The sequence below is a fragment of the Lissotriton vulgaris genome, chromosome 12 (genome assembly GCF_964263255.1).
Source record: "Lissotriton vulgaris chromosome 12, aLisVul1.2, whole genome shotgun sequence".
In the NCBI taxonomy this organism is placed as follows: Eukaryota; Metazoa; Chordata; class Amphibia; order Caudata; family Salamandridae; genus Lissotriton; species Lissotriton vulgaris.
This window is the reverse complement of record NC_141700.1, coordinates 575381538-575404135: the sequence shown is the minus strand read 5'-3', so window position 1 is coordinate 575404135 and position 22598 is coordinate 575381538. Positions and strand designations below refer to the sequence as shown.

The 22598-nt window shown below is 45.5% G+C and overlaps 1 protein-coding gene across 3 annotated transcripts in view; it reads left to right on the top strand.

Annotated features, from left to right (window-relative positions):
• The first annotated feature begins 4387 nt into the window (after window positions 1–4387).
• The window catches only part of LOC147677778 (fatty acyl-CoA hydrolase precursor, medium chain-like), a 356692-nt gene continuing 338481 nt past the window's right edge, over window positions 4388–22598 (top strand). The window contains exons 1-2 of one of the 3 annotated variants that reach the window (XM_086945437.1): window positions 4388–4476; window positions 5105–5188. In XM_086945437.1, coding sequence (XP_086801563.1) covers window positions 5116–5188 — 73 coding nt within the window. In that variant the 5' untranslated portion in view covers window positions 4388–4476; window positions 5105–5115. Of the gene's footprint in view, window positions 4477–4892; window positions 5189–22598 lie in introns of those variants that run through there. The other 2 variants (XM_086945438.1, XM_086945436.1) reach the window with 2 other exon arrangements.

Here is a 22598-nt window from a genome sequence, read left to right as displayed (position 1 = left end):
CTTTAGTCCTCATGTATACGAACATACATACATAATGCACGTTCCTTCCCTGTAAACCCTCCCCATCCCAATCTGCAATACCTTGAAAAGTCTTCACTCACAAAGAATTACTTTGTTTAAAAAAAAAGTAAAACACTAAACAAAAATAAATTAAACAAATACTAGTTCATAGAGGTATCCAAAATGTCCATACACAAAATCTCTTAATAGTAATCCAGATTCAACAGTCCCATTACCTAAATGAAGTCTCTTTTCTTTGCATTTATTTTTTAGATTATCAATGCACAAATGATGCCACTCCAGGATAAATATGAATCCACCAAAGAACTTCCAAATGAGAGCTCCCAAGTGCACTTTTTTATCCTGTACCTCGGGAGCCCGCAATGCACCCAACGCGGTTTTACAGAAAGGGGCCGACACCGACGGCTGAGAAGCGCTAGAGCACTTCCTCAGCCTTATTGAGTCACATGCTAGGGGCCATGTCGTCTGGCCATGCGCCTAATATCGGAGCATGTGACAGCAGCCGCTACCTTTATCCATCCAAGCAACTATCTATTCATTTATTCACCCTTACATCCAACCGCTGCTTTCCACCATTTCCCTTTACACTGTCATCCATCCATCATTCAATCTTCCCCATTCCTTTCATCTGCCTTTCCATCAATCCATTCATTCACACATCTGTCATCAATGCATGAATCAATCCATCCATCCATCCACCCATACATCCATCCTTTAGCTTACCCATCCATTTATAAAGGCATCCATCCATTCACACTCTAAGAATTCCCTTTCATCTGCCATTCCTTTACCTATCTCCATCAACCGATCCATTAACTCACCTTTTCACCAGCTCATTCATCCACCCACTCATCCATCCATCCCTCCTATCTCCCTTCCTACCTTTCACATTCCTTCCACTCTTTCTTCCAGTCAATGTTTCTTCTTCCCTTTTCTATTGACCTATCTTTCATTCTTCCTTGTTCCCACTCCTCTCGTTTTGACACAAGTATTCCTTTAAAGGGTCAGTAATAGCTTTTGTCTGCTGAGTTGCAGACTGAGGAGGCCCATAAAGAAGCCCACGCCTACTGTAGATGCTAAAGCGGGGGTTCACAATACCCCAGGGATGGAACCTCTATTAGTTTAAGAACCCGGAGGTAGTACCCATTTTAAAGAAACCCAACGCTGACCCTACGGTTATGGGCAACTTCCGTCCCATCTCCCTTCTTCCTTACCTAAGCAAAGTACTTGAGACATATGTAACCAGCATCCTCAGTTCTTTTATTGAGGATTCCAATTTCCTGGACCCTCAGCAGGCCGGGTTTAGACCCGCCCATTCGACAGAGGCGGTCATTCTCTCTGTAATGGAGGAACTCCGTAGAGGCGCCGATTCCAACATCTGCCAAGCCTTGATTCTCTTGGATCTGTCGGCGGCCTTTGACACGGTCGACCACACCATCTTGGTCGACCGTGTCAAAGAGGCTGGTATCAGAGGGACGGCCCTTGATTGGGTCCGCTCCTTCCTGACGAACCGCCACCAATCTGTCCGACTTTCCCAATTTTCGGCGGACAGGATGAAACTCACCTGCGGTGTGCCACAGGGGTCGTCCTTGTCCCCACTCCTTTTTAATCTGTACCTCACCCCCCTGACCCGCTCCCTCCGGGGAAGGAATGTCACTGCATTTAATTATGCAGATGACATTCAGCTCATTTTCAATCTTGACTCCTCGCAGGAAGCGGCTCAGGACTTTCAGTCTACCCTCTGTCATATTAGTAACTGGATGGGCGCTCACCATCTCAAACTTAATCCCGACAAGACGGAGCTTGTTCTTCTCGGAGGCCCATCCAACCCCTGGAACTCTACCTTCTGGCCCCTTTCCCTTGGCTCCTCTCCTTGTCCTGCTGACAAGGTAAAAAGCCTGGGGGTCTACATTTCACATGATCTTTCCATGAAACATCAGTTCAGTGCTACAGTGTCCTCCTGCTTCCACCAGCTTAGGAAAATTCGTAAAATAGCCCACTTTCTGACCACCGAAGCTCTCACCTTGGCGCTGCTGGCATTAGTCATCTCTCGGATCGACTATGCCAACGTCTTGTACGCAGGTATCCCACAATATCAAATCAAAAGACTTCAGCTGATACAGAATCAGGCAGCCCGCCTGATTTACCATCAACCAAAACATCATCACGTCCGTCCTCTGCTCAAAGCCCTTCATTGGCTTCCTGTATCGGAGCGCTGTAAGTTCAAACTAGGCTGTCTGACCCATAAATCCCTGGCCGGCATCGGTCCCTGTTCATTTCTTCTCTTCTGCACCCGTACGCCCCTTCCAGACACCTCCGATCTTCCCACCATGCACTCCTCCAGACGCCTAGGCTTAGGCGCAAAAAGCACGGAGGTCTCAGATTCTCTTTTTTGGCCCCCTCACTCTGGAACTCTCTACCGTTGGAACTTAGACTTTCCTCCTCTTACCCTCACTTCAGGTCTCTCCTAAAAACTCACCTTTTCCGCTGTGTTTACACATAAGCTTCCTTTTCCTCCCTCCTTTGTCTCCTTATGAATTAGTGAACAGCGCCAAGAAACCGTCCGGTGTAAGTTGCGCTCTATAAATCTTTTTTACATTACATTACAGTTAATACACTTCAGAAGTCTTTGTGTGTAACCAGTGAGTCACAAAATTAAAGGACAGATTTATCATTATTTGACGCAGCACAACGCAGCAAGACAACTTGCTGCTCTTCGCTGTGCCAAATGGAGAGGACAGGAATGTGCCACATTTACTAATATTTGGTGCATTGCTACTCTCTCCCTGCGCTAGCTCACTATGTGCTGCCTCGTACCAACGCTGGCACCCTTGCCCCTGCATAGCAAACAGGATTGTTTTTGTGCAAGAAAGGACACCTTCCTGCACAATACCAATTCTTAGAGGGTTTTTCTCTTTCTAAGGGCCCGGTTACGTGGACGGCCAGACTTGTGGGGGTGCGGTGGTGGCGGTCTCCCAACCGCCGCAGCCCTGGCGGGTTTGCAGTGCTCAGTAGGCCACTATATGCTTGGCTAGACTTCTGCGGTCCTGCCAAGCATATTACGAGTTTCCTCTCCTCTGGCAGTGTCATGGAGGTTCTTAATCTATGAACACTGTGGTGGAGAGGAAACAAAGGCCTCTTCCGCATGTTGATGCATACAGGGGGGCACAACATATGCCCCACTGTGTGCATACGCACCAGTTCATTGAATTTTCAGTCTATGCCTTGCAGAAACTATTTTGGACATTCCTATTGTGGTGCCCCCTTTCAGGGCACCTCTGAGAAAAACGTCAAAAACAAAGCCCGCCAGACAGGAGGAAACTCCTAATCTGGCGGATGGTCTGACCGCTGCTTTGGCCGTGCTGCGTGGGGCAGACCTGGCGCTGCATTGCCAAAGTCATAACCACACCCTAAGTTTGCTATAGGATGCAGCACACTTAGAAATCGGAAATAACGAGGAGCAATTAAGATTTTTCTACTTGTGCATTTATCGGGAAGGTGTACAATTTCGAGACATTCTAAGGGTTTCTACTCTTGGTATATCTGGCAATGAGATAAAAGGACGGGTGGATGTGTGGGAACACCTACTCTCAGTCTCCACACAATTACTGCCTTTTCCGCACAGAGTAGCAAAAGGCAGCAACTTGGGCTGCCTTGCGTTACTCCACATTTACCAACCCACGCAAGGTGGCTTTGCGCAGCTTGGTAAATCTGATTTAAGGATTGCGTTAAACTTGCATCACCTGGGGTGACGCAAGGGCAACAAAATCCTTTGATAAATCTAGGTTTGAATCTGTGTGTGCGCAGTGCAGAATAGTGATTGGAGCATGTTTAGTGCTACGAGGTCCCAGTCTGTGACAGAAAGCAGTGTGATGTAAGCCATTATTTTAAACTTGCAATACAAACAGTATAAGATAGGTTGCTACGAAATGCGCAGAAAGATTTAAGACAAAAAAGTGCTTCTAAAATATAGATTTTAGTAATTCCCAGATTGTCCATAGTGCTATTCTTTCATATAAGTGCCCCTTAAAAGCATGCAATTCATAACTCAGCCTGTAACTACTTGCACTACCACTCAAAAATAATTCATCTATGTTTCTTCTTAAGCTGTCTGCCCGCCTTCGGGCACAGGAGACTCCCTGCATTACACTTCAGATGACGCAGTTAAACTATCGCAATTAACCGTCCCGGAATGCTGGTATTTTCACAAAAAGTAGGGGATTTTTTTCAGAAACTAAAAAATGTATAGGCAATGTGCTCCTCCGATTCCGCTCATTTCGACCTCTGAATTGGGGCCGCAAAATGTCTTGTGATTCGTGTACAATGTGTATCTATTGTACTTTTCGCTAGAAAATACAAGACCTGCCCAGAAGATGGCAGTGAGAACCTCGTACTTCAGTAAACTCAACTCCGCCCATTTTTATTTGAGATTAATTCGGCAAAACGACAATTAAGGTACGTGCGTGTTCTACCATTATTACGTTTGAATATATACATGCATAACGTTTAAAAGACGGCGACTTTAAAATAGCTTCTTTATCAGGAATTACGCGAACTAATTTGACACATTTCTTATGTTATCTCTCACAGTTTAAGAAGGAACGGAAATTAAAGGCATTGTTGGCTTCGCAGTCTATTGACATGTATCGCGGTGGGTGCTAATCTCGACCTATGAGCTGTAACCTTCTTGAACTATTGCCGTTCCTTAGATCAATAGGTCGTCAAAGTGCCAAAGTGCAAAGAGGAGTTGAGGAAATTCGACGAAACGTGCCCTCTGAACTCGCTGACTGGGTTGAGGCGTTCATCGTGCTTAGAGCGTCTTTTGTTTCTTCGCTTACTTTTCGAACCTGGAGCCTGGCAGTTGGAATGTGACCTTGTTTTACTCACATCGATTGCAGTTCACGGTTCAATCTCTTCTGTGGAGTCGAACTTTACCCCCTACATCGGAGTTAGCCGTTTGAGAGGGTTGTGTTTTTTACGTTGCTAATATTTTCTCTTAGCAGCCTTTTTCTATTGCACCCACGATAAATGCATTTGTCCGCGTGGAGTGTCAAAAAGTTAATATCATCCGTATTTATTTCAGTACCTGGAGAAATGAGGTCCGGCTGGGGAACTACTCTCGCTCTTATCTGTCTGGTTATAGTGAGGACAGCTGTCGCATCCAAAGGTAAGATAATGAATCTCCCACATTTTTAATTTGTGCTATTTTCTAATTATGTTCTTTATCCACATTCACATGTTTTGAGATGTTGTAATAATTGTAAATGAAAGTTCTTATTTTACATTTGTGCACCCTAGACACTAAGGGTCAGATTTACAAACCCCTTGCGCCTCTTTTGCGCTGCCGTTGCATCACTTTTGTGACGCTGCGGCACCGCAAAAGATGCGCCATGGGGCGGGGTATTAACAACGGGGAGGGCTTTCCTGCGCAGATGGGGGGGGTGCGTTCCTGAGCAGGTATGAACTGCTGATATGCAGGGAGGTGCCAGTAATTGTAAATCTGCCCCTTAGGGTCCTATTTACAGAAGCATTTTATAAGGGCCTCATTTATGAGGCCGTGTGTCACTTTTACGCCGCCGGTGCGTCACTTTTTGTGTGCCTTGTTGCACCATATTTACAAAGTGACGCATCAAGGTAGATGCGTCAATTTTTAAACCCTTGGGCTACATTATACCTACGTCAGGTATAATGTATGCAGGGGGGGCGTTGTGACGCAAGAAAGGGTCATAGAAGTGAGGCAGTGAAATCTATAAGATTTCACTGCGCCACTTCTAGCACACAAATGCGTAAATTTCTTACGCCTGCCTCAGAGCAGGCATAAGACTGACACAGGCCCTTTCACATGGGGCTTGCCCCATGTGAAAGGACACATTGCTGGAGTTGCGTCACTTTTGTGACACACTCCGCCAATGCGTCACTTTTGCGCCATACAGATACTTCAGAAATACTGACGTATCTGTAACTCCTTGCGCCATGATGCGTCATACTGTAAATATGACGCATCATTGGTGTCGCAAGGAGGGCGCAGTGCAAAGTGACGCTTCACTGTTTTCACGCAGCGATGCGTCACTTTTCATAAATGAGGCCCTCTGTCCTTATAGTACCGCGAGAGTACTCATTTACATACTCTTACGTTCCTTTGATGCCATTGTGAATTGGAACCAAACCGTTAAACTCCGAATTAAAAGCGAAAAGTGCACAGTGCTTAATAACTGAATCCTAATATTTCCTAAATGTTTCCATTTCATTCACAGTGTAAACGTTTTTTGGCCATTTCAGGAGGCTATGAAATGGAATGTAGCTGAGTGTAGTAGGAGAATTACGTTCTCCACAATGCCTTTATGACTAGGCCCCATTTTTTAATTCATCTAAAGGCAAAAACTGGCAGTGTAAGACACAGATGACTGCACCACTCCAAACGCACCCTGCACACCGAAGGTCACTGGCTGACTGCAGCCAGCACAGACTGTCTAGCACATGGGGACTCGCAAACATTTGCTCAGGGGGCCACAAAGTACGGTCTGTGGTGTGACGGAGGGCCGCACTGATGATAGCAGGGTGGCGGCAGGGGGTCTATGTGGGTCAGAAATTGTGTAAGGCAGTCTAAAAAAACTACTCACTCGAAAACCCCAAAGTGTGACATGGTTGGATGATCTTCCAACCAATTGGAAGGTCCCATACTACATAATCCACACAAAGTAAGAAATGCTCCAAAGTAAGGGACTGGGCCACGGATTCTAGTTGAACCATTCTGGGGCATCCATTAGTTGGGGAAAGGAACTGTGGGATTTCTTGTTGAAGTATCCTTCTTTCTTCTCGCTAGTTTGGTAGCAACCAGCATTTGTTTATGTATTGCAACCAGGCGTGCACCGCCCGTTGGGTTCAAAGGGCTTCACACCCCTCCCCTCGTGTGTGGCAGGAGAACAGCGTTTACAACGTAACTTTTACAACAAAGTGCCTTTACGATGCAACCATTACAATGCAAGTCATTGGAACGACTTGCGCTGGGGGGCGCTCTAGGATAGGGAATAGTTTTAATTTACTATCCAACACCTTCCCTACTATCCACGGGGACTGGAGTTGGAATAGTAAATTAAACTATTCACTATCCAGCGCCCCCCAACGCAAGTCGTTGTAACGACTTGCGTTGTAAAAGTTGCGTCGTAAAGGCATGCGTTGTAAAAGCATTTGTTGTAACGACGTACATCCGTGTGGCAGCCCTGGCTGAGACAGGTTCCCGGGCTGGAGCCCCACCGAGTACTTCACAGGTCTTTAAAAGACCATTTGCTTGTTAATTGGGCTTTGTTCTTTTTCACACCTTCTCAGAGACTCTGGACCTCCACTTGGTAAATGCTGGAGGAATTTTTCTCAGCAGCCCCCCCCCCCCCCCTCGAAATTTGGCTCTAGTTACGCCTCTGATTGCAACATGCACTCCTGCAGTGATCTTTCATATGACAATACAGGGGCGCACTGGTGGTCCCTTGCAGTGCAGGGGGAGGGGGGGACAACCTTCCAAGGGATTTTCACCCCCATCAAGGGGGGGGCCCAATTCAGCCGAATGCAAATAAATATACCTAAGATCCAGATTTGGGGTGCCCTCATCACATTCTACGGGGGAGGGGGAGGGGAGTCATTCCATTTTAAACAACTGCTAGTGTTTCTCTGCACAACCCTTCCATTATTCATCTGCATGCCATCAGAGCTTTAGAGAGGGCAGTGTGGGGTTATTTGAAATGATTGCGATGGAAGGGGAGGAGGGTCCAATTACAACCATAGTGGTAGCAAAATAGAGAGCCATTTGTACAACTGGCTAAAGAGTGATGGTGAATGCTAGGGGACTGACCCCTTCTTAGCTCCATTATAGGCGCAAGACCCCCACCCACACCAAAGTAGAATAGGCATGCATGAATAAATACACAATACAACGTTTTTTGTTTGGAGAAAATATTGCTGCAGGTTTATTCCATAGAAAAGTATGCAAATTATGGTGGGTTATTTTACGGGCGATCCAAGGGCAGGTAGCCGTACTAACATATGCTGCCCTGCATGCCTGATGAGCCAAGCACTGTAAAAAACCCAATAAGCGCTACCCTTACAGGGGTGATCCCCTTACTGGATCACGTGACACATTGGTCCCTTATTACTCACGCCCCTTTCAGGGCTGAGCATAGCAAGGCTAACCCCCAGTTGTTCAGGCCCACAACCGCCCTAAAGGACTAATGGGGCGCCAACGTCATTGTTCTAGGACCCTCCTATGAGGATCCTGTGATTTGGCTCTGGCACCCCTATTGCGCTCTTGCAGAGGTATCCTTCTGTACCCAGACTGCCTCCAGATCGCCCTGTAACTCCGCCTGCAACGACAAAGAAAACATTACAACATCCTCTAAACTTCCCTTGCCTGTCCCATGCTGGGTACGCTGTAGGGTGAGAGACGGCGTGTCGGGTTGCAAAGAGGAACAGGAATGGCGGGGGGAGGCCTAAATACCCCTCCCCGTCCTCCTGCGCTGGACATGACATGTCCGGCGCGCCCTGTAAGGGGACTCCTCCTGGAGTCCAGCAGAAGCGAGTGGGGGTGGGGAGGCACCCAAATGCAACTAAAGGCTGGCCGCCCTCTGAGGTTGCCCCCTGCGGAGGCCAAGGGCAGCCACAATCTCCAGGCTCCTGAGGCAAATGAGCATCTTTAAAACCGGTCTGTTGGATTATTCCAAGGTGGGACACTGGTGTTTTTTATCCAATGCATTTTTGCCTGCATGCCAAACTAATTACTGTTTTATGAGTAATACATTTCACTGTGTAATTCCCTGTTCTGTCTTTTATTTCACAAGCACGCTCCGAATTGCCCAAAGCAGTTGAAACTGGATTTCTTACAACACACTTGTTTACTTTGCTCTTTATTCCTTCCCTGGCTTTCTATTGCCGCACCCATTATTTTAGAGCAGCTCGGATTTTTTTTTCTTTAAACTAAACAAACTTTTCTTTTTCTGTTTGGATAACGCCGAAATGTAAAGAGGCACACCAGCAACTGCGGAAAGTTGTGTAGTGCTAAAATATACGTGTTGAGGTGCTACAAACAGATTTAGAAGACATTTCGGCCGCATTGGCTTTGCAAGTGAAGCTTATTCTTCTCGAGAGAGCGGCTATAGTTGGACTTTGGAATTCGATGGTAAACAAAATATGTAGGGCCAAGCCCTACAGTTCAGGATAAGATTATCTTGTATTAAGCACGTATATTTCTGTCTATTATGTATAGTATGTGAAACACAATCATTAGGCCTGTGACCGAATCATTCAGGAATGTTATCAAATCGCAAACAAGTGTTCTCAAAAGCAGTATGCATAGGTTCTTACAGTGACAAGCACCGGTGTGCTGAGCTCACCGACTTGGTGTGCATATTTTTTGTAAGATAATACATGCGTAGGGAGTATAAATCACTGAACTGTGTAATGTTTGTAATGCATGTACAGTCAGAGTTCATTTTATTGTTCCTTAAAGGGCTAGCCCAGTGAAATGTTTGTTGGTGGGTGTGTTTGCCTATAAACTGTGGAATTTCTTGCAATTAATTTTGAAATGTGGATTCAGGGTCTGCACTAGCCGTAATAGGCCCTTCTAGGTAATGTTTTTGTCTGTGGACTCTTCATTGCAAACACATTTACATAGGTGACATTGTGTGTTTCTTTAAGATCATGTGTAGCTCATTGCACGTTTCTTTTTATGGGCTAATCTGGTAGCTGTCAATATTATCCTTGCTAAGCAGGGCTTGTGCTCTCTCCTTAAAACATGGTAACATTGTCCTACACGCAATTGGCACATTTATTGTACTTGTATGTCCATAGTAAAAGGTGCTACCTGTACCTAGGGCCAGTAAAGTCAATGTTTCTAGTGGGCAGCAGCACCTATTGTGTCACCCACTCAAGTAACAATGTAAAAAGTGTCTTAGGCCGGCCACTACAGCCAGTGGTGCATTTTAAGCTGCTGTATTCACCGTGCATAGTATATCTTTTGCCGGGGCTAAACCTTCCTTTTTAGAGCCTGATTACGAGTTTGGCTATGCAGGAGCAGACCTCCACGCTGGCGGCCTGCTCCCACACCAACAAATATGAGTTTCCTCATGTCTGGCAGGCTTTATTTGGCGGTCCTACTGAGGTACCTCTGAAAGTGGACACCACAATGGGAAAGCCAAATACAGTTCCTTCATATTGCAGCCTCAAGACCGCAGCGCCACCACCGAGTATCTCTGATCCCTGGTGGTTTGCTGCAGTCCCATGGCGGTCCGACTGCCCTAGTTGTAAGAGGACGGTCAGAGCGCCAATGCAGCCGTGGGTGGTCCGCCACTGACGCGCCACCACGAGTCTGGGGGTCCTCGGACCGCCAGACTCGTAATTAGGCCCTTAATTCATAGAAGTCACCCCTAAGGTTGGCCTAACCACTCAGGACAGGGTGATTGGTTTGTAAAAATGAAAACAGGTGTTTTTTAAGTTATACTTGTCCTAACAATGAAAAACCTGTAAAGTTAATTTTGGACCAGATAGAGGCGTGCTCAAAAAAAATTGTAATTTAAAATCTTCTTTACTGGTAAAGTATGATTTTCAGTGTTGGGAAATTCCACTTTTAGAAAGTTTGCATTTTACTGCCCAAACTAACTGGGTCCTGAGTCACATGAATGGGAATGCCTCTTCTGCTGTGGGTTGTGTATTGCTATTAGATATTGAGGAAAATGGAGCCTAGGTGTGAGGGGAGAGGGTCTTCCTGACAGAATGGCTGGTAAGGAGCTGTACCCTGCCCTGATTATATTTCAAAAGTTCCTGACTGTAAAGAAACTCTTTATTGCATGATTAATTAAAAACCTTTGCAACATTTTTGAAATAGCATCAGATCCAAGTTTCCAAATTTACAAAAAAATAAATACATGGTTAAAACAGGAATAAAAATAACTGGATTTACATGTGGCAAGCGGTGGTCCAGTCTTCTAAAGTGCGTGCTTATGTAAAATAGGGAAAGCTGGGGATGTAACGCAGTTGGAGTGTGAAAAGTTTGATTAGAGAAAGTTTATATACTTCCTAGATGCCTGTGTAACCTGACCCAGCAATGACAACCAGTCATGTTTGATGATCCCAGCTGAGAGGCGGTTACAGTCAAGGTGGAACAGTCAGACAGAGAGGGCTACAAGGCCATATAATGACCTATTCACTGCTTTGCCCTTTGCCTACAAGGTCCTCTGCCTCTATCTTTTTTGAGAAGCAGTGGATGAATTTGACCAAAGCACAATTTAGCATGATGTTAGAGGGGTCAAAGCAAGCCAACACTGCCTCCCTGTTGGATCTTATATCATTAGCAATCCCCCCCTTCGTAAAAGAGCCCTAGTGTCCTACAGGAGGGTTGGACATGAGCACAGAGCTTGTATTATGTCCTCATGTTGCTGATTGCAGAGCCTGCAAGTTACCTGTTCCTTACCCAGCCGCGGCCGGTAGTGGGAGTACCGGCTAGCCGGTGATGTGGGAAGGGGGAGGGGCAGGGTGGGCGGGGGGGTAGTAATGTATGGATTACGGACTTTACCAGGTAATTAAACATAAAAATAAATAAAACAAATTTCGTTGCGCGCATTTAGGTGATGCAGTGCACGCCACGAAATTTGTTGTATTTATTTTTATGTGTACTTACCTGCTAAAGTCGGTAATCCATACATTACTACCCCCTACTCTGCTCCTCCCCCTCTCTACGTCACCGCCCGGCGGTACTCCCACTACCGTCCGCGGCTGTCCTTACCCCTTTTCCAGGCTGGAAAATGGCAGGGGATTGGGATTACCCCCAATCCCAGCTTCATGAAAGGTGTCTTTGGCCTTTCGTTGTAGGGGTTGTTTAAGTAGCACTTTGGTTTCAGATGTTTATAGGTACCCAGTATCATCCAGCCATGTTCCAGTGCAGAGAGGTTTGCCTTGTCTTCAGTTAATGAAAGCTCCCTGGTGCTGATTTTTGCCATCCTTTTAAATTCCTGGTGACTGATTGTTAGTTACCATGTGGTTGCTAAGCTGAGTGTGCTAAGGGCTTGAGTGAAATTGAGCTTTCCCGTCGACCTTTGTTTTGTGGCTAGTTCAATCCATAGGTGATTAGCCAGAGTTCCTTCCTTTGCTGCCCTAAGTTTGTGGCAGCTTATTGCAAAGGCCGCCTTACATGCCAGCGCCTGTCTGATTATACCAAATTCTAGTCTTATTTGAGCCGATTAATTATGGGAAGGAAGCTGGAAAACTGCTCTATAAATCTTTGTGATCACTTTAACAAATATCGCGCTCTCCCGTCCTTTAATTGCCTCACTCCAATATGTTAAGGTCAGAATAACATGGGCCTGGGCTACTTGAAGGATAGGCATAAGTGTGATACCTTTTAATATTGTGTAAACAGATCTAAGGGCGAAGAATAGTGCAATGCCCTTCTGTTTTTATTGTGTTCAGCTGGCTCCTGTAACTGCTGCTGTCATTAAAGTGGACTCCTAGATACTTGTGGATTTTAGTTGCTTCAAGTTTTTCCTGCTCGCAAAACCATGTCTGCTTTTGTGTTCTAGGACCTCGAACCACAAGGATCTGGATTTTATTTTTGTTAATCAGCAGTCCGTTCCTAGTTGGGAATATGGCAATTGCATCCAGGAGACGTTGTAAGCCAGTCTTTGTTTTACTGATAAGAACCAGATCATTTGCATACAGTAAGTTTGAAAGGCAAAACCAACAAAGTTTGGGCGGATAAGAATTTATTGTGCTTTGGGGCCAGAGATATATTGGATGGGAAATAGTTAAGAAGAGTCGGTGCAAGTAAACAACCTTGCTTGAGGCCCTGCATAGTGGTTATGGGCTATGACAAGCGCAATCCATTTCCGATTTTTATTCTCACCCATGTATCATGGTGCAGCAGGGCCCTGAGCAAAGTATCTGGTATATTAAGGTACACAAGTTCCTGCCAAAGTTTCCCCCTATCAACTCTGTCAAAAGCAGATTTGCAGTCGATAAAGCTCATATAGACAGGTTGATTGCTAGATTCTGCCGGATCGATCAGTAGGGAAAGAGCAATAACATTCACAGCTGTCCCTGTGTGCTTTGTGAAGCCAGTTTGATTTGGGTATATGATTTCATTAGTCTTGGCCCATGTTTGTAGTGAATCAAGAAGCGCGCCGGAGAAATACTTTGCTTCATTTTTAATTACAGCTATCATACGATAGTTCCCGGAGATTTTTTTATCTCCCCCCCAAATATGGGAGTGAGTATCGAGCCATGCCAAGAGGGGAATACAGTCCTTCTCTAGTATTGATATATAAACCGGGACTAATTGGATAGAACAAAATATTGGGTCCTCCTTATAAAGAGCAGGTGGAATGCCGCCTGGTACTGGTGCCCCTTCTCTGTATCCTTTGGTAATTTGTTTCCAGACTAGGTCTTCAGTGATCAATCGGGCACCAAGGAGTGGCCTGATCACGGCTCCCTTTCATGGTTTCTGGGTTACTGCTGGCCTCTGGCCTTCCCCCTGCATATGAGAGTGATCAAGTGGGGATTGCTTATTAAAGTGTTCTTGTAAAAAATGATATCACTCTGGCTCCAAGATGTTGGAAGAGGCCATTTTTGGCAAGGTGCGGCCCAAACTGTTTATAGTACGCCAGAAATTTGCAGAGTTATTTGTCCTGGAGTCATACAATAATTTTGTCCTGAACATGTCCCAGGCCTGAATGTATCCTCAAGATTGAACCGATGCTCTTAGGGGTCCACCTCTCGACATCCCCAAGTCTGGATATAATTACACACAGACTTTATGATGGTCAAGCGGGGGAAGGGAAGGATGGGTCAGCGGGGAGGGAGACCTGTGAACACAAGAGAAAAGACCATCAGTTATGATCATTCAGATGAAATGACTATCAGCACTCCCTGTATATCTAGATGGACCCAACCTTCAACTAACCTGTAAAGAAAGAAAATGCTGCTGTGCAGAAAGGGGTGGTGAGCTGTTAATCGCAATTCCTTCACCATATACTGCAATAAACGAAACAGATGAGACTATACACTTTGGAAAACCTATCTCACCTAAAGATCCTTGTAGTAAGTGAGGAAACTAATTTCTGGGTCTAAATACATACCCTTGATATCAGTGTAAGAAGGCCGGAAACACAAGCAACAAGGATCACCTTCTTCTGACCACCCCTGTGGATGTGTAAAGACAATTTGTGGAAAACTTTGATTAAATGTTTTAATGTACAAAAGGTGCAGTAAAAATCATAGGCAAACAAGGAAGTCTTGAACATGCAATAGAATATATTCCAAGTAATGGTAATACTGCAAACTTGAATGAGATAACAAAGGAACAGTATTGAGAGTTCGTTATCACTCTCTGCATGGTAAAAGCCCAATCATTAATTTAGGCTACAACACCTTCCTTGCATTAGCCCCTGCCACGGACTCACCAACAGAGAAGAAATGACAATAGCCCCTCAACGGGGTAATTGCAATGAGAATATGAGCAAATGTTAATGCACCTAAACTATAATGTTTTTCCCTCGCATGAGTCACTCAATCCCAAAGAATAAAGTAATAAGGACTCGCCAACGTAGGAAACATATGTTAATGAGCACTGACACATCCATTCACTCCAAGCATGTACGAGATAAAGCCATCCTGGACTTCAAGTAACAAAGTAGAAATAAGCGGTGCCTAGCAGCACCCTTACCCTACCAGGGAATTCTCTGACTGCTGCAGAAAGCAAACTCAACGAACCGGACACCAGGAATAATCGGCGGGGTCTCCTGCCGGTTCCTCACTCTTTACCGGTCTTGGACGTCACGCTCGGCGAGGCGTCTGACGTCAGACATCTGCCGAGGCCAATGGGAGTAGCAATTCTCCCGCGCGGCGTCGATCATCCGATACCTGGAAGTGTGGGGGTCCCATTTTCCCTGACAGACCGAATTCCATGGTTTCCTTTGATGTTCCCTTTTCTCTACCTTCAGATGTCTTCGTGCCTCCCTCAAACTGCTTAATATTTGTGGGTCCATCTGTGACTTTTTGAGGCTTCTCTACAACATATTGACCCTCTTTTTTGCGCTCTTTATTATGTGACTGGATCCGGTCCTTGTGTAGCATTCGGCTTTGTCTTTCCCGGTATCGGCTTTGCATGCCAGTCTGCCAGCTTTTTAGTGAACGCTGCCCAGCTAGTGACTGGATCTTCCTCTAGGTTATGGATGTTGACTAGTGATAGTTTGGGTTCTGCGACCAGGGTGGGAAGATTGTTCATAGAGTACTTAATGCATTTAAGATTGATTGTGCAGCTTTCAAATCCTTGGTCTGCTGCAGCATCATACTTGTCAATCCTAATATTGAAGGTAAGCTCTTGAGGGCGATGGTAGCTATCCATTTTATTGCCGAACCCAAATGAGATGATCTTTTTCAATAAGGGCAGACTGTGTGATCAATTAAGGAGGCTCTAGTGTTTGTTAGGTAGGAGGGGCCAGGTTGCTTGTCAGGGAGGAATCGACCATTGAGGGCTCTTAGACCAAGGTGTTCCAGGTTTCCTCTGAGAGCCCGTACTCTCCGGTCCTCTTTATGCCACCCAGGACATGCCTGGGATGGTGTTGTCCAGTAGTCATCTTGCATCTGTGGTATCTAGTTTGTAGGTAAGTTGGTCATTAGCCACATATTGAAATCTCCTGATATTATAATGTTAATACTGGGGTTTTGTGATCTGAAGTTTAGAACCATGTAAGTCTGTTTCTTGGAGAGAGCTGCCCTTGAGGCTTAGTTGGGACAAATGTAGACATTTATCAGAGTTAGTCTCTTTGGCTGCCCATCAGCAGTTTTGAGGAGAATGCATACTACTGGCAGCCCTGTAGTGTCACTACTTTCTTCCCAGGAATGAATGGCACTGTTTGCTACTGCATAGAATGCCAGGCCACTACTTCTGTGCCCAAACTTACGTTGCCTAAGTGCTGGGGTGTAATAATTTATATATCCTTCCAGTTGGTGAGCCGTCTGTGACCAGGTCTCTTGCAATAAGATGATTTCAAACAAGTTTAAATAGGGGATGATGATATCCTGGTGACCCAGTTTGTTAGTGTGGGAGAGCAGAGGAAATGTAAACCCATCAGTCCACCCATTGGCGGAACTTCATCATCTGGGATTTTGAAAAACCAGCCTGGTATCCACTAGGTGTCTCACCTTGAGGGAAATGTGAGTACAACTACTAGTGTATGGTACACCAGTGATGGAAATCTAGGTAGCAGTGTGTGAAGGGATGTGGGAAGTGAGAAAAGTTGCGGTGTTCAAAGCATATGTGCTATTTAGAAAGTGGTGAGATAAAAATGACTAGCATGGTGCCTAATAAACCTTTATTCAGACGGTCACCATGGTGACAAGATTAAAAGCAGAGTGTGAATGGATGAAAACAAATATTACCATCCTTAGATGAATCAATCGGTCGACATGTTTCAGCCTAGAAAGGCTTTCTTCAGGACCTAATACAACACTACTGCAACTGTGATAGTGAAAAAGTATCTAAATATAAATGTACGTACCATGCCAAAAACAATACCCTACCAGCTCTGTGTGTAAATATTGGTAGGAGATGAAGTCATGGTGTGTAGAAACCATCCGCTCCCAAAATTTTGCTTGGGGATGGCCTCACCTCGCCTGGCGCTCGCTCAGGTCAATGAGGCCCGCTCTGTAGGGAATCGAGGTACCGATGGAGTAGCCAAATCTAGAGGTGTGGCTAGTCTTCTAGGGGTGTACACTTCCTGACTGCCTAATTTTCCTGCCTCCTCAGGTCCAAATATGCCTGGGGGCAGGGAGAGGGCTTTTTCCTCCTTTGGTATGCAGCCTGGTTGCATATCACAGGTGGTGCAGCCTTTGCAGCTCACCGCCTAGATGTGCCACTTCACTTGCCAGCCTGTCAGGTAGGGAGATGTGACCTCCTTCCCCTCCAGGCCAATGTTTCTGACTCATGGGAGAGTTCCCACCTTCTGGAAGGGGGTCAGATTCATGTCAGGGCAGCAGCAAGCACTGGCTGGCAGTCAGAGCACAGGAAAAGCTGAGGTAACCAGGTGGGCAAACTCTAAGGTAGCCACTTGGGTGCATGCCACATTATCCTCAACACGAGATTCATGTCAGAGGTGAGGAGGCACATTGATACCAAACATTACATATTTAGGCAGTACCATAATGGAACTGCCAACCTCGGGTTTGCCCATGTGCTAGCCCATGTTTTCCTATGGCCCGTCCGGGAAACATCCTTTACAACGCAACTTTTACCACGCAGTGCTTTTACATCGCAACTTTTACAACGCAAACCATTACAACGCATTGCGCTGGGGGGCGCTCTAGGATAGGGAATAGATTTCATTTACTATCCAACACCTTCCCTACTATCCACGGGGACTGCAGTTGGAATAGTAAATTAAACTATTCACTATCCAGCATCCCTCAACACTATACGTTGTAAAGCCATGTGTTGTAAAAGTTGCAATGTAAAAGCATGCAATGTAAAAGCATGCGTTGTAATATCATACATCCAGCCCGTCCATCACTTATAGTGTTCTTTAGTGGTAAAGGTGACTATAGGGTCATATAAGCTTGCACTTGGATGTCCACACCTTTAATATAATGCAATCTGCCTCCTAGGATTTAAAAGGCCTTCCTTAGGGGTGACTGACATTTATTAAAAATAATACATTGACTTGGCTATTCATGGTGAGCGCAAAGTCGAGTTCGAGCAGTTTGCACTGATCCAGAAGTCTGCAATGGCAGGCCTGAAGTTAGTGGTTTACTTGGGTCACTAAGGGTGGAACAAACATTGCTTCAGGTCCTGGTGACTCCTTACCCATGCCCTGGGTACCACTAGTACCATATACTAGGGACTTATAAGGGGGTTAAAGTCCTCTGCCAATTGGGGTAACCAATTCAAATTTAGCAGTTTTAGAGAGATAGCCCTGGAACTGGGGTCTGGGTAGCAGGCTACAGTGCACTTTCAGAGTCATCACTATCAGCAATGGACCAAAAATGTGTGTGTGAGGGTAACCATACCAAAAGGGCACTTTCCTGCGCGTAGGATGTAGAGTCACTAGAAAAACAAACAGACAAGAATTAAGCACATAAAACAAAAAGATCATAAAAAGAAGTTTCTTAGCGGGCTTCATAGGGCTGGATTTAAATGGACACTTTATGCCTGCTCTGGCTGTCTCTGGAAAAAGATGACCCAATGACAGCCTCCTTTCTGTGGGGACTAGTGGCTAGTGAAGAGCCTCTTTGGTGTAGGTCCTCCAAATCTTAGGAACTGTCACCCGCATTCTCTGACAAACCTTAGTGGCCGGCGTCAAGGCCTTGGTTAAAACCTAACTGTATGAAATTGGGGTATTAAATCAGCGGGTGAGCATCCATCTCAAGTAATAACCACAACCCTTGTGAGGATGAACTCTTAAATTCACTAAATTAACCTGAGCTTTACCCCATTGTAATTATGGTACAGAGAAGAGAGGATTAGCTTGCAGGCAATGCATAGAGTATTTATGCAGTACCACAGCTGTAATAAATTTAAGCACAAGAAAAATCCCCAAACAATTCAGACTAATGGAGTATATTAAAATTAATAAATGCTACCAAAATGACTAAAATCCAATAAGGGAAAACAGAGTTACAAATTTTCATGGTTTAAATGTGAAAATAGCACTAAACAGTGTTAAGTGCCAGTGATAGTAATTTGGTTGCATTTAATAGGTACCTAGGCAGAAGTTATAGCCAACAGCAATGGTTTGTGCATTGAATGCAGAAACCAGGTTAGTTCCGGTCCAAAATGTTTTCTTCAGATTTAGGGTTCGATTACGATGTCGTCCAGAAAGGCTCCTAATGGCATTCGATTATTCTGAATCCGATTAAGAACCAACCTTTCCAACCAACTTGGACACCTTTCCCAACGAGTGAGTACAATGGCTGGAAAGCATTTAGACTATCCGACTCGGTTACGAAAGGCATTAGGAGGAATTGAGTCATCGGAGCCGAATAGTAGTGGTCTACCGACCGTTTTCCAGTCGAGCGATTGGGATGTCAGATTCTGACAGCCCTTTCCGAATCAGTTGTACTGAGACAGATCGCCTGTCGGAATCTGACTTTGAGGGCCCCCTTCACTCAAGGGCCTCCGAATTGGGCCTGTGGGGGTACCCATGGGTTCCCTATTCCCAAAAATGCTAAGTGTGGCAGTCACCATGGGTGCCCACCACAAGGTGCAAGGTTTTCCCCAACTACCTCTTTTCTCAATGAGAGTGTGTTCTAGTTCAGGACACGGGCCCCTATTGAAGTCAGTGGGAATCGGACTGAACAAGGTTTGGAAGCATCATAATCTATTGGGTGGACTCCCCGAACCCGAGTCGTTCGGAAAGTATTCTGTAACCGATTCAGTTGGACTGCTTTCCGGACGAGATTGTAATCGGCCCCATAGTCTGTGAAATAGAAGTAAAAAATCTTCAGAGGGGCAAGGCAGCAGGCTATGACTGAAAGGGGCTCCACTTCATTGGATAGCCACAGAACAAGGTCCCAGTGAAGCCATTGACTTTTGGCAGGAAAGCTCAGAAAGGGGCAAATTTGAATTTTGCATTCACAGAAGGTCCCTTGATGGCTGAATACTTTTGCTCCTTTGCCTGGTGAAGATTTCTACCTTTGGGCTTTGGAGCTTGGATTCTTCCAGCGGGCAAGGCTGAAGGCTTTAGCCAAAGAAGGCTCCACTGGGCCAGATACCTTCTCAGCGAGGTCTCAGTAAATCAAATTTGCTGCTGCAGAAAAGCCGTGACTGGCAGCAACCTGAATCTTTGGCCCAGCAGCAGCGCACATTCATCGGATCAGTTTGGCAAGTTGGTCCCAGGCCTCCGTAGGTCTTTGAAGCCAAAATATTTCTAAGTTTCAAGTTCCATGAAAATTCAAGATGAGTAACTTTGACACCAGCCAAGGGTCCAGGACCTTGGAGATGCACTTGGGGGTCAAGAAGCACTTCAGCAGAGGCCAGTAGCGGAGTCAAGGGCAGTCCTGTTGGAACTGGTCAGCTGGGAAGCTGTTCAAAAGCTTTTTTTGTAGCTTGTTTTGTCCCTGTAATTTGAACAGAAGGTCAACCTTATGGCCTTTGGAGTCCACTTTGTTGCCATGGGTACAAAAGGGAGAGCAGGTACAGTCTTCTAGGCACTTCTCAGATCACAGGAAGCAGACTCAGTTCTCTTCTGTTCTTCAAGAGGTCAAGAAAGTGTTCTGAGGAGAGTACTGTGGGTTCCAAATTTGAGCCTGAAAAATGTAAAATTTGTTGGTGCAGTGACTCTTGACCCCTTTCAAACCAATAGGGAAAAAGTTTCCAGAGGTAACTCCACTCACTTTTGCATCACTTTATGTGCACCCTACTGTACACAATTCCACAGTACCCATTCTCTGCCTGAATCCAAAATGGTGAACCCCTTTTCCACTTGTGCATAGTCTGTGTGCCCACCTCAGAGGGGGTGGCCTGGGAAATAAGGAACCCCTCTTCTGTGGTTGCTCTAAACCAGTTCTGGGCAGCCCCTCTCTCACTTGGATTGGTACCAGTCTGACTAGGTGAATGAAGAAGGGCCCTGCCCAGGTATCGGCTTACATTTGCCTTTGACAGGGTACGCCTCTGAAGTTAATCAAGTTCCTTGGCACAGGCCAGATGGCATCCGGCCAAAAAGCAGAATACCTCCCCACATGCAAGGGCCTCACACCACTTCAACAGGGCTAATTAGCTTCCAGGCGAAACTTGAAGCTCCTGCAAATGGTCCTCTAGAGGCTTTATGCAGGGTCATGGTAACTTTCTAAACCAACCTTTTCCAAAATATGTATTACAAATATGACTTTACTAGTGAATTGGGTTGAAATACATATTTCAAAAAGTCCAGGCATTAATTTTTTTGCTGTGTTCTAGCCAGAGATACCATTATTACATTTAATATTGTATTAAACATGCCTTTCTATGAAACAGCCAGCCCTTCTACAGTGAAAATAGCTATTAGTGCCTTTTTAATGTTACAAAAACTTTTATTGTTAAGTAAAATGTGGCCCGCCATATGCGATGTAAGACCTACTTTGGGGTGACTTATTAGTATACAAAAGAAATGCTTAGGCCTGTCAAAAGTTTTTTTTTGACAGGTCAAATTTGTAGTTTAAAACTGTACAATTAAGCTACAGAGCTTCGGCCTTCAGTCTTGTTTATGCTTTCACTTACTGGATGGCACAATGGGTGCTGAGGTGCTCTTGTTACATTGAGCTTACAGGCCCTTGGTACACTTTTGTACCTATCCTTGAGACTTATTTGAGACTTATTGATAAGTTAAGTATGCCAATCGCGAGTATGCTAATTTCATTTTGTTGAAAGGGCGAGCATATGCTTTTTACCACTGCTCTTTACCACTTGCTATCTGTAATAAAATGTACTGAGTTCAGCAGCCAGAAAAACAGTCAAGGCATAAATCTGGGTGTACAGCATTCAAAAAATGTTCATGGTTGATGGGGGAAGTATCCTAAAATGACCCATTTGCACTACCATTTTGAATAGTATGTGTGAGAAGTTGGCCTGGTTACCATTGACTTTCTATGCCTTGGAAAATGCATTCCATGCAAGATGTCCTGATGGGCTTCGGTGCAAACCAGCAAGGTCTGAGGAACTCCTCCTTTGGAGAGGTGTGGGAGCAAGCCTTGAGCAACCAGGGAAGCTAAAGAAAGTGAAGATTGGTGTTCAGGGGGGCTCACTAACCAACGGACTAGGAACCACAAAGACGCATCGAGCTGAAATGCACAAAGCGGGCCCACAGGACACTCGTGGAGAGTGGACTTCTGAGCTTCAGTGCAAACGGTGCTCCGGGCAGGGGCTTCAAATACCACAATGCACAACTTCGGGATTCCTCGGGAAGTAGGTGCAGTAGCAAAAATGCAGGATGTCCAGGAGTTCCGGTCCCATGTCTCTCGTGTCCGCCACAGGTCTCAGCTTTGCTGGGAGTGCAGGTCAGCATCAGAGATGTCTGGAAGTCTATGTCCTATGGCGCAGATTCTTTGAGATCCGGTGGGAGCCTTGAAAATGCAGACCGGCAAATATGCTGTTGGTGCCTGTTTGGACAGGGTAGTCACTCCTTGACCACAAGGGAGATTCTTCCAGTCAAAATGGAGTGTTGAAGGTCCAGGAATTATGTATCAGGGTTTTGTCCAGGATAATCTAAAGTCCTAGGGACTGGGGTTCTATACTTATAGTAAGTTTAGGGGTTGGATTAACTCTAAGGTCCCTCCTATGGGTGGACCTGGGGAGGGGGTGGTTACACCCCTTCCCCTTTGTCCAGTTTCACGCCAAAGCTTGGGCTGAGTGCCCCAGCAACCGGTTTGAACTGGGAAATGCATTGAGCACCTTGTGTGCCCCAGGCAGTGTCTGAAAAGCATTCACTGAATGCAACCCTCCCTGCCCCAATACACTAAAGCCTATCTGACAGGAAACCTATTGTCCAGGCCTCACCTGCCGGGGTTTCGTCCAGCAGCAGGACGGCAGACTCGTGTCTGTGGCAACAGCATCCATTTTGTGATGCTGGGGC